Raw genomic sequence first — 16,441 nt, 5'->3', positions numbered from 1 at the left:
AGACAAGCACAGTCTACACAATAGCAGGAATTGCCTGTCCCAAAGTGAGCGCACATAACCCACAGGAGCCCCAAAATGGTGAGTAAGCACAGGGACAAGGGGGACTGATTGTTTCACCACCGTACTGTCCTCTGGGGTTCTGTGCCTTGGGGAGAGCCAACATCTGCAGGGGGCCCCTATGCTGAACACTGTCACCACATTTTCCACAGGAGTTTGTCCTGGAAGATATCTCACTGCTGAGGTTGACCTGGGAAGCAAGGGAGGGTCTTCTACTGCAATGGGGCTTCCACCCTGGCCCATATACAGCTTGCCTGTGTGCAGCAATGGTTCCCCCACCCCTCACGGCACAGTGGCGCGGACATGTTAGCCTTACTGGGACAAGAAGCACAGTAGCTCTGTCAAGGAACCTGCACAAGCGGATTGCACAGTTTCTGCATGAGACCTTTGAAGAGATCACTGAGGCCAATTACCGCGATGTGAGAGAGCACATCAACGCCCTATTCCGCATCTAGGCATGCATGGATCCCTAACCCTCCTCGCCCCAAGAGCCCACACTGAACAACTTCCTTCTGAAAATAAAAGCCGCTTACTGGGCACCTCCTCTGGTGTTTGTCCTTCCCCAAGAACTGTCCGAACCGTGCGACTGGCTACCTTCCTTCTGGCTTGAGAACAGCTCCTGGCTGAATGCATCTAGGGATGCTGGGCTGTCTCCCTCCTCCTCAGCACCCTCGATCCCGCTTTCCTCCTTCTCCTGCCTTGTTGATCTGTGCTCTGAAGTGTCCATTGTGGTTTTAGGAGTGGATGTGGGGTCAGCCCCAAGTATTGTGTCCAGCTCTTCGTAGAAATGGCAGGTCGTGGGGGCAGCACCGGAGCAGTGGTTTGCCTTGCGGGCTTTGTGGTAGGCATTCTGCAGCTCCTTCGCTTTAATCCTGCACTGCAGTGCGTCCTGGTCATGGCCTCTTTCCATCATGTCCCTTGATATCTGCCCGAGGGTATCGTAATTCCTACGGCTGAAGCGCAGCTGGGACTGGACAGCTTATTCCCCCCAAACACTGATGGGGTCTAGCACCTCACCATTGCTTCACACTGGGGATCACCTGGCACGTGGAGGCATGGTCACCTGAAAAGATTCACTGAGAGCACTCCACGCCTTGCTGAGCAAACAGGAAGGGGATTTTCAAAATTCCCAGAGAATTTAAAGGGCGGGTCTGACGGTTGGTCACCTGAGGGCAGGACAGTAGAGTTCAAAGTGATGACCAGAGTGGCTAGAACAGGCATTGTGGGACACTTCTGGAGGCTGATCAGAGAGCATTAATAGACCAGGACGTCCACACTGGTGCTGCAGTGCAGCAAGCATTATGCTTCTCATCGAGGTGGATTACCAGGAGTGCTCTAGCCGCGGAGTCTGGGCGCTCTGCTTGCCTTGCCAGTGTGGATGCATCATGAGTTAGGGCGCCCGGGGCTGCTTTAATGTGCTGTAACTTGCAAGTGTAGCCAAGCCCTGTATAAAACACTGTGAGGTCTATGGAACAAAAGTGCTTTGGAGTTACAAATTATTAGACCCCAATTTCGCAATTGACTGCATGCAGACTGGCTTCTTCATGCTCAGAGCACCCCATTGACTTTATTTAGGCTACATAGAGGTGAAGCAGTTCATCCTTGCATTGTCAGTTGCAGGTTTATTAATTATTCAGTTGATGTCAGGGTATGTAACAAGGATGCTCCTCGTGTAACTAAGCAAATAATGAAGGTAAACCTGTGGAATTTTATCTACTCTTGAATGATGTTTCTAGTGTCATGTAAGGGAGTGTCTGAATATTTAAAGAGAAGCCTTCTATCTTGAAATATGTGCACTCTCCCTGTTACAGGAGTATGAAATTCAAGGGAGGTTATCTTTAAATTTAATACAGGTATGGGCTGCAATCCTGCAACTGGCTCTGTGCAGGGAGACCCATATGTTCAGCCAACCCCAACAACTTCCACCCTGCAGAGCCAGCTGCAGGATTAGGGTTGATAACCTACCTTACTTGACTTTAATTTTTCTGGATTTTTTTTTTTTTTTTTTTTTGAGAGGGAGGAGAGAAATTTCTCATTTTCTATATAGAAAGGCTTGTTTTGGCTTGTTATTAAACAATATTCTTATTATTTATTCTTTGCAGCTGTTTTCATTGATGGCATATCTAATCAACATTGCATGATATAAACATAAAGACCAAACTATTTCTATTACTAGAAGTTTAAAAATATAAAATTAAAATATTGAGAATTAGAAGAAATCGCAAAATTGGATAACATCATTAGATCATATCTGCTATTTCAAAATATTAAAAGTTTAAAAGTATTGACCATGTCCTCAAAAGAGCCTACCTGAGTATGCAGTCTTGCCACGAGTTTGTAGGTATTGTGGTCTTGAGTCTCAAACGCTTACTTACACAAGTAGTACTTAAATTTGTGAATAGTCCCATTGAATTGAGTGGGAAGATTTTGCAGTGCTAAACTTTTAGGGATTAAATTTTGTCATGTGTGGAAAACCTTTTCACCATAATAGATTTTATGTAAAGTCTGAATGTGTCTTGGGTACTAGTGAATTGTGTACTCCGCATAATTGTTCATTGTAGCCTTTCTTCCAGACCATTCATTATTGTGAAAAATAAAACCAAAAATGAGTCTTGATTGAAAATTCTCTTTAGCAGAAGAGGTTAAAGTGCTCAGTTTGTCAGGTTCTTGATTCTCAGTTACATGTGCATTGCTTCAATTGAAAAGTGAGCAGCCATAGCTGGAATAGGGAGGAAAATGTAAAAATGGTGTGACAGTTACATGTGCATTCTGACAGGTTTCAGAGTAGCAGCCGTGTTAGTCTGTATTCGCAAAAAGAAAAGGAGTACTTGTGGCACCTTAGAGACTAACAAATACGCCCCCCTGGCCGACACCCTGAGAGCGAAGGGCTACGAGGTGCAGATGGATGCCCTGATTGAAGTGAGCTGTAACTCACAAAAGCTTATGCTCAAATAAATTTGTTAGTCTCTAAGGTGCCACAAGTACTCCTTTTCTTTTTACATGTGCATTGTTTCAATTGAAAAGTGAGCAGCCATAGTTGGAATAGGGAGGGAAATGTAAAGACGGTGTAACAAACTGCAGTACTGGTAAGAAAATAGTCTTTATTTTCTGTTCCCATTAACATCATTGGGCCAGGGTTATAAAAGGTTATGCCTCATCACACGGTAGCAGTCAATGTCCACTGTCTGCTTTTACAGAAAATGTTATTACTCTTTAATTGTTAAGACTGATACATGTTGTATAAAAAAAGAAAGTTACCAGAGGTTACTCTATCACCAGAGGAATAGTTTGACTGCAGAATCTCTAACTAGTCCAAAAAGTGTGACTTCATGATATGGATCAGATTGAAATTATTTTTTTGAGTTGTTTGTCCAGCCCTAGCTCTAATTCTAGATCTGGTGGGAGCTGAGGGCCGGATTAAAAGGTCTGACGGGCTGAATGTGGCCCGCGGGCCATAGTTTGCCCACTCCTGTTCTAGATAGTTTACTCCAGAGGGAATTCTGCGCCAAAAAAATTAAAAACTATGCACACGATATTTTTAAATTCTGCATATTTTGTCAAAATAACACTATATAATCATGCCAGTGTCAGTTAATTTCAAAATACCTATCAGCAGCTATGTCTGTAAAAATACAGACACAAAAATATTCCCCCAACAGTAGAGAGTTAAGGAACCCCTAGGACAACCCAGTTCCTGTTTCTCTGCCCCCTCCCCATGAGAGCCCAGCATACTACCCCCCTAGCTCAGCTGTTCTCTTCCCCCCACCCCATCCCAGACACTTGCACGCACTCCCTACCCCACAGAGCCCAGCTGTGGACCCCCTACCCTCACCCCAGGCCCAGCTGTGGGGCACCCCCTATCCACCAGAGTCCAGCCATGGGGCACCCCCCAGCCCAGACACCCACACCCTGTGGAGACCAGCTGCAGGTCCCCCTCAACCCAACCACTTGCATCTCTTTTCCACCATAGCCCAGCTGTGGGGCACTCCCACAGCCCCTACACTAACACCTCTTCCTCACGAGAGTTCAACTATGTTCCCGATAAGCTGTGTGGCCACGTGGCAGGCTCTCAAGGGCCGTGCAGGCAGGAGGGGAGAGGCACACATGCCCCCAAGCTGCTGGGGAGAGGAACCCCTCCATTGGCCTGGCCTAGGCCTGCTGGAGCTGCTAGGGAGAGGCGTCCCTCCCCCAGCCCAGGTGCACTGGAGCTGCCGGGGAAAGGAGCCCCTCGCCTGGCCCAGGCCCACTGGAGCTGCTGCGGCCAGGGAGAGACACCTCTCACCTGGCCCTGAGCTGCTGCAGCGAGGGCGGGTTGTGGGGGAGTCCTCTCTCCCCTCTGCAGCACCCGGGCAGCCTGCACTCCAAGCCCCTCATCCCCAGCCCTACCGTAGAGCCCTCACCCCCCCAATCCTCTGCCCCAGCCCTGAGCCCCCCTTGTACCCCAAACCCTTCATCCCCAGCCCCACCCCAGAGCCCACACCCCCAGCCAGAGCCCCCCTCAGCCCTTAGCCCTCTCTCACACTCCAAACCCCTCAGCCCCACCACATGCATTTTGTTATGTGCACCAGTATGAAAGTGATGTGTCACACATCACCTCCATATTGGTGCACATAACAAAATTCATTCCACACATGTACATAAACAATTAGAGTGAACACTGGAGCGCAGGATCCAGAAGGAGAAACAGCGTGATGCTGGGTTCCTGATGCTTGTGTGATGTTTCCTGCATGCTGCCTTCTTCTTTCAGGGCGTGCTGGGTTCTGCAGCTGCTGGGAACCCTCCAGCTCCCACCCCTTCCCTGGCTGTGTCTTCTACTTGCGAGCTGGGCTTTGCTGAGTCCAGCAACCTCTAGTTGTGGCCAGCAGTTCTGCAGCCTATTTCTTTGGGAGGAAAGGAAATTCTGTGCATAATGTTAATTTCTGCGCAAATTCTGCAGTGCACAGTGGTGCAGAATTCCTCCAGTAGTAATAGTTACCTTGGAAAGAGCTCCTAATATGCTGTTTCATCAGAACTATACACATTCAGTAAAATATCCACTATCAGAAACCTTTACAGGAGTAGCAAAGTTTCAGTGCATTCTTGGTAGCTATGATGTTAGGTATTCCTATCCCGTAAGCTTGAAAGCATTGTCAGTAGGTTACACAAGTTTAAACCTTGCTGTGCAGATGTCCATGGATAGATAATCAGACTCTGCACTGGGAGAGAAATTCATGTCTTCACCCCATAAAGTAATTTGGCGTTGTGTGGGGCATAAGGGTTTGGGATCTTGGTGTGTGGAATTCATCCCGCCCTGAACCTGCTAGCAGGCCACAAGGCTGCAGTGTAGTTTGTCAATGGCTACAATTTTAGCCTATTGCCTGCATAAATGGCTGCTGCCCTTCTTTGTCTCCTACCTAACTGGGAATCTGGCCCCAACAGCCTTTATAGAATATGCTGTGAAGAGGACCTTGTATGTACTCTGGATAGGTAAGTGAATCTTACCCTACCACGTTAGCAGGAGAGGACCTTTATTTTATTTTATTTTTTGCTTTCAGCGCAATATTAGGAACCAGAAGGTCTGTTTGTTTTTTTTCCTGACTTCTACACAGATTCTTCACAGTTGTAAATTGGAGATAGTAATACATACCTCCACATGGATGTTACAAGGCTTATTTCATGTTGATAAAGTGTTCTATAAAATCAAATTATTATTATTTTGACTTCAATGGCAGAATAATACAATAACTCTCAAAGTTCAGAACTCTTCCATGTGTAACAAAGTAATAACCCCAGTCTCTGCTCTTCTTCTCTAGAGAAGATTTTGCAATACAATAAGATCTGCAAATTCTAACTGGATAGCAGATTCTTGAGCCCTTTTATAAAAATGCAGGGCTCTTCTGTTGAGTCATCCTAGAGTCAGGTGCCAAAACCCTGCTTTAGGATTTAGGGTAATTACTGCTAATTTATGCTAGCAGGTGTGCCTCATTAGCTCCAGACAGGATCTAAAGGAGGTGTTTCTTTGAAGTAGAGGAAGCCTAGGACTGAGGATATTTGAGAGGAAAGCCCTAGAAACATCTACACTTGAAGAGGAAGCTAAGGCTGAGAGTTTGTTGTGTTTTTAAGTTCCTCCTAAAGCTGGACACTAGAAGGGGGTAAGTTTGAAAACTGGTTCAGGGTCTTTATGATCTGTTGAGGACTGGATAGGGGCCTAGCCTGTTCACACTAATATATATGTTGGTGGAATAAATTTGTGAGATTGGTCTTTATTTCCTTGTCCCAGTCCCCTGATATGGGTGAGGGTTACAAAAGGTTCAGAGTCATATGGGAAAAACTATTCCTTTACTCTAGCTTTCAGTTACATTGAGTGTTGGGATTGTGAACCTACTTAAAATGGATAAAGGAGTTGAGAAAGCACTCTTAATGCTGCATATTCTGATTGATTTTGTTTTCTACTGGAGTGTTAGACTGAGAAGGTTCCCATTTACTTGAGCCCATCTGAATGAATGGCAGCAAACATGGTGATGTATGGTGGGGGAACTAGCCTGTTCATAATTCATATGAAGGAAGCACTCTAATACAAATTTTTGTTGTTTTAGTTTTCTTGCCTTCAGATTATAGAAGATTAATCTAAGTGTGGAAGACCTGATCTCATATGAAAGTCTTCAAGATGTGACACATCCAATCTCAGCAAACTCACTCTCTCAAAAATTATCTTCATACAATCAAAAGAAAATGAAAGGGTCCTTCAGTGCTATCCTGACTAAACTATATTTAATAAATTTCAAACAATATATCAGTACTTCTTAAAATCTTGTTAAATTGGGGGTTTATTGACTTCTTAGTTAGCCATAGCAGTCTAGCTGTAAGTGATTTGGACAATTTTTTGATTACCTAAATTTTTATTTGAGAGTATGGTCTGTATGACTTTAGTAGTTTCAAACCTCCACCCTTTAACAGATATTATTCATTTTATGTATTTCCAAGAATTTGGATAAGAGTGCTAGTTCACACGTCCAACAGATATGGTGCCATGAGCAAGACTAATACCTACCTCCTTTGAGGTAGGGGTGTGTATATTTAAATCAAACAAAACTCTCCAGAAATAATCTGGATTTAAGACTTTATCAGCTGGGAAATCATTTAACCATTGTAAGCAACTCCTTCAGGAGTGGTTTTTGTTTTATAAAGAGAGATATCCTAAGTCTGGGTAAGGGAGCCTTGTTTCTTGTTTTCAGAGGACACTGGCTCCGTCTTATAGGGTTGTTTATCAGTTTGGGGGTTTTTTTGTAAAATTTGTCCAATTGTGCATCGTATCTTGTATATATGAGAATGCTGGGGCAAATTTCAGATCTGTAACCCTTATATAAGATTCCAAAAATCTCTTGCATGTGTTCTTCTAGGAATAAAAATAGTTTCAAGAATGGTAAAAGAAAAGCAAGCTACAAAGGGCAATAGAGTCCATCTTCAAGGATTTCATGAATTTTACAAGGACTGAATGGCATTACAGTGTATTGCCAAAAAGATACCAGTCCTTCCATGTAATTCATATTCCCATCCAGATCCAATATTAATTTTTGATTTGTCCAGTCCTGTGCCTGCCAAAGCAGTAGCACTTTGAAATTATGGATGAAAAGCACTATTATGAGAGTTAAGTAGTATTATTTAACAATAAAACACAAGATAGTTGAAACAAAATAAAATCATAACAACTTCACACCACTTAGTTTCATTGTTGTATGTTTTTGTATACAAATAGTACCATTATCATTCTGTTTAAAGCATAGTGTCTAATTTTTAATAATCAAATAGTGTTAAAATATTGGCTTAGATGTGTTTTGGTGATGCTTAGTCTCACAAGCACAGGCGAAGGAAAGCATCTTCATTTTGATGATGAACAGGGATCCTAGTTTTCTGTGATAAACCAAAATTCTGTCCAAAAAAATGACAACATAAAAATCTGCATTTTTCCACTATTGAAATGAAACGCTGAACTTTAGTTTCCCTAGCCACAATAGATATAGGTATGAGTTGAACACAATTGTATTGATATACAGTAGAACCCTGTTTATCCGAGCCTCCATTATCTGGCTCTCCCGGGGCTAACAGGGCTGGTCTTGGGCAGTCAGCTTCTGTGTGGCTGGGGCTCCAACTGTCAGCGCTGCTCAGGGTTGCATGCTCGAGCCCCTCCCCATCTTAAAATAAGAGATAGAAAGCTCTTTGCTGATTCTCCTGATTCTCCCAGTATTTGATTATCCAATCTGGCCCTGGTCCCAATTAGATCAGATAAACACGGTTCCACTGTAATTTTAAAGTTTATTCAAAAATCAACCAGAAGAGGGGGAGGTTGTGCACATTGAATAAATGACACTGGTACTTTCAGTAAAATTTAGTTTAATATTTTTTTCTCTGTAAAAACAAAAATTCTGCATTTTTCCATGAGAAACTGATTTCTAGGATCCCTGATGATGAAAAATACATAAGCCTTCATAAGGAAAATATGCTGTCTCTACTGTACTAATTTGTCATAAGAGGTGACTGTTTCTTAGAATGTATCATGACTATCTTTTTGTCAATCAGTTTTTCTAAAAAGTTGAAGTAATGCATTGTCTGGTGAAGCCTCTTCCTATTACAGCAGTATGGTTATTTTCCTCTCCTTTGCTTGATTCATGCCAGTAGCTGATGGTAACAGCATGAACTTTGGAGTATGGACTTAAATTGTAAAATAATATTTGTCTTTATTAGACTATCTTGTTCTGTCTCATTTTAAAACTAAATGCAAGTACACATGTATTTGGCATTTTTATTATTTTGTTTAGAAGTTGGTGAGTTGATTGACATCAGTGGAAGTTATGGGTGCCACTGTATGTGCTAATGTACTTTCCAGAGGCCTGTTGTGTTGGTAAATATAATTACTTTTAAGATCTGTGTTCCAAAATCTGTTTAGAAATGTGATTTTGTGTTCAAAACACCTTATTTTATTTTACTTTTTAGGAAGAAAAAAGCATTAATTGATCCCTCCTTGTTCAAGTACAAAGTCCAGCCTATTAAAAAAGAACTATATGAATCTGTTACTGTAAAAGCATCTCAGATAAGGTAAAAATTACTGTTTTGTACGTAAATTAGAATTACAGTGTGTTGGAATTATGCACTGTATTGTCTTTACTATGAGTACTGTATATAGTTCATAGTAAGATTATGTCTGATGAAAATAACACTCAGTTTTACTATGTATTCAACACTCATTTAGAAATACCGAAGCCAAACATTCTATCTGTGCCTCACAGATCTTTTGTATTATTTCTGTAGTATTTGTATTGTAAACTGTATACATTTTAGCTATATAGGCTTTGAATAGTTTGAAACTGGGGAGCTGAGTTTTTAAGCAATTGACATTTTGACAGGATATAATTGTTGCTCTTTAAAATTGTTAGAGTAAGTCTATTAAAAACCTTCAAACTGTAATAAGTTTTTAAAATCTTTTTTTTCTTTTTTAAGAGTAAATTGTGCATCAACTTTCATAGTGTGAAATCTGAGTGATTCTAGTGGTATTTGATGTATTAACACTGACTCAGTCTGGAACTAAATTATATATACTGTAATCAGTCTCGAGTAGCATGAGAAATAGGTGCAATAAGAAAGAAGAAAAAAAATACACAGGCTTGAGAATGGAAGGGATGGTCTTGTGGCTAAAACACTAGGCTGTCACTTGAAACCTGGGTTCAATTGCCAGTTGTGTCACAGACTTCTTGTGACACTGGGCAAGTCATTTAATCTTTGTCCCTGACTCAGTCTGTCTCTGTTCAGCAAGCACTTAAGCACATGTTTAGTTTTAAAGGATGGACTTAAACACATACTTTAAATGCTTTGCTGAACTAGGGCCTTTGTACCTCACTTCCCCATCTATGAAATGAGAATACTAATATTTATTTTATCTCACTGTGTCTCTTGTCTATTTAGATTGTAAATAAACCTTCAGGGAAGGTGTTTTTTCTTGTTGATGAGAGTGTACAGGGCCTACCACAATGGGCCCCCATCTTGGTCAGGACCTCTAGATCCCATTGCAGAACAAATAACTCATATTATTGTTTTTGTTTAATATTGGGAGGAGATCTGCAGAGTCCGTGATACAGAGATGGTTTTTCGTGTGTGTGTGTACACAGTCATATGAAATCTCTTACTCTCTGTATAGACACATGTTAAGTGATATGATTACACTGGTTTTAAAACAAAAGTCAAAGTCTGGATATATAAAATAATATTTGGGTACAATTAAACTTTTTTATGTGAATCTTGATTCTCATTAAGATTGTTGAGAACAATAGTTGTCTAAGACCATACTAAATTAAAACTTTACTAAGAAAATAACATATGATTTCTGCCTTCTGACACACTGTTTCTGTGTTCTTATCTGAAGTGTGATCTGTAAATTTACATTAGTTATGAATGTAGATTGACTTTAGTTAGTAATGTTGCTTATTTTTCTGTTTTTGTTAAACACACCATAGCCGGAGGAAACATCTCTTTTCTCGTGATAGACTTAAACTTTTTTTGAAGCAACACTGTGAACCACATGATGGAGTCATTAGAACTAAGGTAAATAAGTGGTTAAATTGTTTGTAGAAGAGAGAGTATTATAATCTAGAAATATGATTATATGAACTCACATTTCCTCTTCTTAGACTTTTTTACTGAAAAGAAAGTTAGCTGCTCTCATTATAAAGTATTATTATTTACTATTATTATTATTATTTTTATTTATTTTACTAGGTGAAAATTTTAGTAGGTTTTCTGCTTTCATCTGCCAAACTATACAGCTGGTGTGTTCTTTAAGCTATACAAAATTCAGTGAGTAAGACATGGCACAATAAGCTAGTGTCACTCTACTATAATGTCTCTCTTCAGATAAAATGATTCAGGGCTTGTCTTTACTGCAACAGTTCAAGTTAATACACTTGAGTTACCCCATGTGAAATAACCTCGCTCGAGTGAGGGACATCTACACTGGCAAAGTTACAGTGCTGGCAGTTACAGTGCTGCTCGGAGAGCACAGAAGGAAAACTGCTGTTGTGTGTTCACACTGTCAGCTGCCTGCACAGTAGTGTGTTTGCACTTGCAGCGCTATTCGGAGCGGTGCACTCTGGGCAGCTATCCCACAGAGCACCTCTTTCTCTTTTGCCGCTAAGACTTGTGGGAAGGTGGAGGGGGTTGCAGGGCATCCTGGGTCCTGTCCGAATACCCAATTATGCACTGCTTTGGATCCCAGCAATCCCTGTGCTTCTGTCCACATTTGGCTCTATCTTTCAACTGTTTGTATACTGCGCACCCTGCCTCTTCGATCTGCAGGAATGGATCCCAAACTGCTGACCAGTATGCTGCTCGCTCTGACCAACACTCTGACCTTAAATTACAAAGGCAACAGGAGTTTGACATTGATCTTGCCACGCGTAGTAGCTGTGACACAAGATTGCTTGTGGCATTCATGGAGGTGCTGACCACAGCGGATCGCTGCTTTTGAGCTCAGGAAACAAGCACTGAGTGATGGGAATCACATTGTGATGCATGTCTGGGATGACGAGCAGTGGCTGCAGAACTTTTGCATGAGGAAAACCACATTCATGGGACTGTGTGGTGAGCTTGCCCCAGCCCTGCGGCGCAAGGACACAAGAATGAGAGATGCCCTGTCGCCGGAGAAACGCATGGCGATTGCATTGTAGAAGCTGGCTGCTTCAGACTGCTACCGATCAGTCGCTAAACAGTTCGGAGTGGGAAAGTTGACCATTGGACTCATGTTGACGGAAGTGTGCAGTGCCATTAATCGCATCCTGCTCTGAAAGACCATGACTTTGGGCAACATGCGTGACATTGTGGATGGCTTTGCACAAATGGGCTTCCCTAACTGTGGAGGGGTGCATTCCAGTTCTGGTACCAGACCACCTAGCCAGCGAGTACATTAATCGCAAGGGGTATTTCTCAATGGTTCTCCAGGCACTTGTGGATCACCGTGGGCATTTCAGAGACATTTACGCAGGCTGGTCCGGAAAGGTGCGTGACGCACTCATCTTTCAGAACACTGGCCTATTCAAGAAGTTGCAAGCGGAGAGTTTCTTCCTGGACCAGACGATCACTGTAGGGGAAATCGAAATGCCCATTGTGATCCTGGGAGACCCCGCCTACCCCTTAATGCTGTGGCTTATGAAGCCATACACGAGGCAACTTGACAGCAGCAAGGAGCAGTTCAACAACAGGCTGAGCAAGTGCAGAATGATTGAGTGTGCATGTGGCTGTTTAAAAGACCGCTGGCGATGCCTGTATGGGAAGCTGAACTTTGCCGATGATGCTGTTCCTGTGCTTATAGCTGCGTGCTGTATCCTCTATAATATTTGTGAGGGGAAGGGTGAAAGCTTCACCCAGGGCTAGACTGCAGAGGCTCAGCACCTGTAGGCTGAGTTTGTAGTGCTAGGACGTGATTGGTGCATATGAGGCAAGAAGGGGGCTTAACATTGTCTGTTGCTTTCAGTGCTCTTTTTGCTTTCACTTATAGAATAAAGATTGCTTTCAAACCAACACAATTGTTTTATTAAAAGACAACAACCAGAGGAGAGAGTCAAACAAAAACATACATCAGCAGGAAGGGGGATGGGGGGGAAAAGGGAAGGTCTCGAGGAGGAGGGGTTCTGAGATGGCTACAGATCTGTGACTGTCCAGGGATCATACCCAGCCTTCTCCTTTGGAGTACAATGCAGCTGGTGCTGTACTTCAGTAGGGCCAAACTGCAGAGGGATGGGTGTTGAGTGAAGTGGGCAGTGGGAGTCCACAGTGCTGGACTGCGAGGACTAGAATGCTGCAGGTAGAGAGTGGAGCCGAGAGGTTGATAACAGTGAGTTGGGGGTGGGGGCATGGGAAGCAACAGCAGCTGCAGGGGAGGGCAGGCGCGGAGCTGCGTGGTTTGCAGTGCTAGTATCCCCTGGAGTGTGTGTCCACTTGGTGCTCCATAAAGTTTAGAGCCGCTCTGTGGCCTCTTTCTGGTGTGCTGCATTCTCCTTTCGCTGCCCCGCCACTCCTTCAGTTCCTGTTTCTCGGCGGCGGAGTGCATCATAACCTCACGGAGAAAGTCCTCCTTCGTTCTTTTTGGCCGCTTTCTAATTCTGCACAGCTGTTTCGCCGCTGATAACAAAGAGGGAAGCTGGGCTCCCAAGGTCATCTCTGTGAAGTTTAAATGCAACATTTTACAGAAGCAGTATTGTTTGCAACACAGACAACACTGATTCAGTGCTTTAAAACACAGCCACTATTCACACACTTGTCGCTAACTGGCTGACCCCAGGCAAGCACACAAGCTACACTACTGCCAAAATGGTGAGTAGCCGCAGGGGCAGAGTAAATCACTCTTCTGGGACCCTGCTGAACAATGGGCACATGGCTCCTGTGGAGAGCCAGCACTGTAGGAGGGCCTGATAATCATTCCTGTCCCCATACTTTCCACAGGATTATGGAAGATACCTCGCTGCTGAGGGTGAGCAGGGAATCAAGGGAGGGTCTTCTCCAAGCCTGTGGCTTTTGCACGGGCCCTATGTGGCTTGCCTGTGTGCAGCAATGGTGTCTCCCCCGCTCCCCACCCTTCCTGTGACAGCAAAGTGGCACAGGAAAGTTACCCTTAATGGGGCAATAAACAAAGCAGCTCTGTCGAAGAACCTGCAGTAGCGGATTGCCCAGTATTTCGTCCATCCTCCCCGTGGAAGGAAAAGGCCTGGGTAGAGACTGTTGAATCGTGGAAGTCAAATGGCTTCGTGGAATGGCTATGCAGGTGGTGTCGGAGAGAAGGCTTTGGATTCTTTGACCATGGGATGGTGCTCCAAGAAGGAGGAGTGCAAGGCAGAGATGGGCTCCACCTAACAAAGAGAGGGAAGAGCATCTTTGCAAGCAGGCTGGCTAACTTAGTGAGGAGGGCTTTAAACTAGGTTCACCGGGGGAAGGAGACCAAAGCCCTGAGGTAAGTGGGATACCGGGAGGAAGCAGGAGCACGTGAGAAGGGAGGGCTCCTGCCTCATACTGAGAAAGAGAGGCGATCAGCGAGTTATCTCAAGTGCCTATACACAAATGCAAGAAGCCTGGGAAACAAGCAGGGAGAACTGGAAGTCCTGACACAGTCAAGGAATTTTGATGTGATTGGAATAACAGAGACTTGGTGGGATAACTCACTTGACTGGAGTACTGTCATGGATGGATATAAGCTGTTCAGGAAGGACAGGCAGGGCAGAAAATGGGGGAGTTGCACTGTATGTAAGAGATCAATATGACTGCTCAGAGCTCAAGTATGAAACTGCAGAAAAACCTAAGAGTCTCTGGATTAAGTTTAGAAGTGTGAGCAACAAGGGTGATGTTGTGGTGGGAATCTACTATAGACCACCGGACCAGGGGGTTGCGGTGGACAAGGCTTTCTTCCGGCAACTCGCAGAAGTTACTAGATCGCACGCTCTGGTTCTCATGGGAGACTTCAATCACCCTGATATTTGGTGGGAGAGCAATACAGCGGTGCACAGACAATCCAGGAAGTTTTTGGAAAGGGTAGGGGACAATTTCCTGGTGCAAGTGCTGGAGGAACCAACTAGGGGCAGAGCTCTTCTTGACCTGCTGCTCACAAACCGGGAAGAATTAGTAGGGGAAGCAAAAGTGGATGGGAACCTAGGAGGCAGTGACCATGAGATGGTCGAGTTCAGGATCCTGACACAAGGAAGAAAGGAAAGCAGCAGAATATGGACCCTAGAATTCAGAAAAGCAGACTTTGACTCCCTCAGGGAACTGATGGGCAAGATCCCCTGGGAGAATAACATGAGGGGGAAAGGAGTCCAGGAGAGCTGGCTGTATTTTAAAGAATCCTTATTGAGGTAACAGGGAAAATCATCCCGATGTGTAGAAAGAATAGTAAATATGGCAGGCGACCAGCTTGGCTTAACAGTGAAATCCTTGCTGATCTTAAATACAAAAAAGAAGCTTCCAAGAAGTGGAAGATGGGACAAATGACCAGGGATGAGTATAAAAATATTGCTCGGGGATGCAGGAGTGATATCAGGAAGGCCAAATCACACCTGGAGTTGCAGCTAGCAAGAGACAGTTAAGAATAACAAGAAGGGTTTCTTCAGGCATGTTAGCAACAAGAAGAAAGTCCAGGAAAGTGTGGGCCCCTTACTGAATGAGGGAGGCAACCTAGTGACAGAGAATGTGGAAAAAGCTAATGTACTCAATGCTTTTTTTGCCTCTGTCTTCACGAACAAGGTCAGCTCCCAGACTACTGCACTGGGCAGCACAGCATGGGGAGGAGGTGACCAGCCCTCTGTGGAGAAAAGTGGTTTGGGACTATTTAGAAAAGCTGGACATGCACAAGTCCATGGGGCCGGATGCGTTGCATCCGAGAGTGCTAAAGGAGTTGGTGGATGTGATTGCAGAGCCATTGGCCGTTTTCTTTGAAAACTCATGGCGATTGGGGGAAGTCCCGGACGACTAGAAAAAGGCTAATGTAGTGCCCATCTTTTAAAAAAAGGAAAGAAGGAGGATCCTGGGAACTACAGGCCAGTCAGCCTCACCTCAGTCCCTGGAAAAATCATGGAGCAGGTCCTCAAGGAATCAATTCTGAAGCACTTGGAGGAGAGGAAAGTGATCAGGACCAGTCAGCATGGATTCACCAAGGGCAAGTCATTCCTGACTAATCTAATTGCCTTCTATGATGAGATAACTGGCTCTGTGGATGAGCGGAAAGCGGTGGATGTGTTGTTCCTTGACTTTAGCAAAGCTTTTGATACGGTCTCCCACAGTATTGTTGCCAGCAAGTTAAAGAAGTATGGGCTGGATGAATGGACCATACGGTGGATAGAAAGCTGGCTAGATCATCGGGCTCAACAGGTAGTGATCAATGGCTCCATGTCTAGTTGGCAGCCGGTATCAAGTGGAGTGCCCCAAGGGTTGGTCCTGGGGCCGGTTTTGTTCAATATCTTCATACATGATCTGGAGGATGGTGTGGATTGCACCCTCAGCAAGTTTGCAGATGACACTAAACTGGGAGGAGAGGTAGATACGCTGGAGGGTAGGGATAGGATACAGAGTGACCTAGACAAATTGGAGGATTGGGCCAAAAGAAATCTGATGAGGTTCAACAAGGACAAGTGCAGAGTCCTGCACTTAGGATGGAAGAATGCCATGCACCACTACAGACTAGGGACCGAATGGCTTGGCAGCAGTTCTGCAGAAAAGGACCTAGAGGTTACAGTGGATGAGAAGCTGGATATGAGTCAACAGTGTGCCCTTGTTGCCAAGAAGGCCAATGGATTTTGGGATGTATAAGTAGGGGCATTGCCAGCAGATCGAGGGATGTGATCGTTCCCCTCTATTCGACACTGGTGAGGCCTCATCT

The 16,441-nt window shown here is 44.1% G+C and overlaps 1 protein-coding gene across 3 annotated transcripts in view; it reads left to right on the top strand.

Moving 5' to 3' along the window:
- BAZ1A (bromodomain adjacent to zinc finger domain 1A) overlaps nt 1-16,441 on the top strand; it is a 116,270-nt gene that overhangs the window by 37,768 nt on the left and 62,061 nt on the right. For all 3 annotated transcript variants that reach the window (XM_048852312.2, XM_048852310.2, XM_048852309.2), the window contains exons 4-5: nt 9,028-9,129; nt 10,542-10,629. In XM_048852312.2, the coding sequence (XP_048708269.1) occupies nt 9,028-9,129; nt 10,542-10,629 (190 nt within the window). The remainder of the gene's footprint in view (nt 1-9,027; nt 9,130-10,541; nt 10,630-16,441) is intronic.

The sequence above is a fragment of the Caretta caretta genome, chromosome 6 (assembly GCF_965140235.1).
Source record: "Caretta caretta isolate rCarCar2 chromosome 6, rCarCar1.hap1, whole genome shotgun sequence".
Taxonomy (NCBI): domain Eukaryota; kingdom Metazoa; phylum Chordata; order Testudines; family Cheloniidae; genus Caretta; species Caretta caretta.
This window is presented reverse-complemented; position numbering and strand designations above follow the sequence as displayed.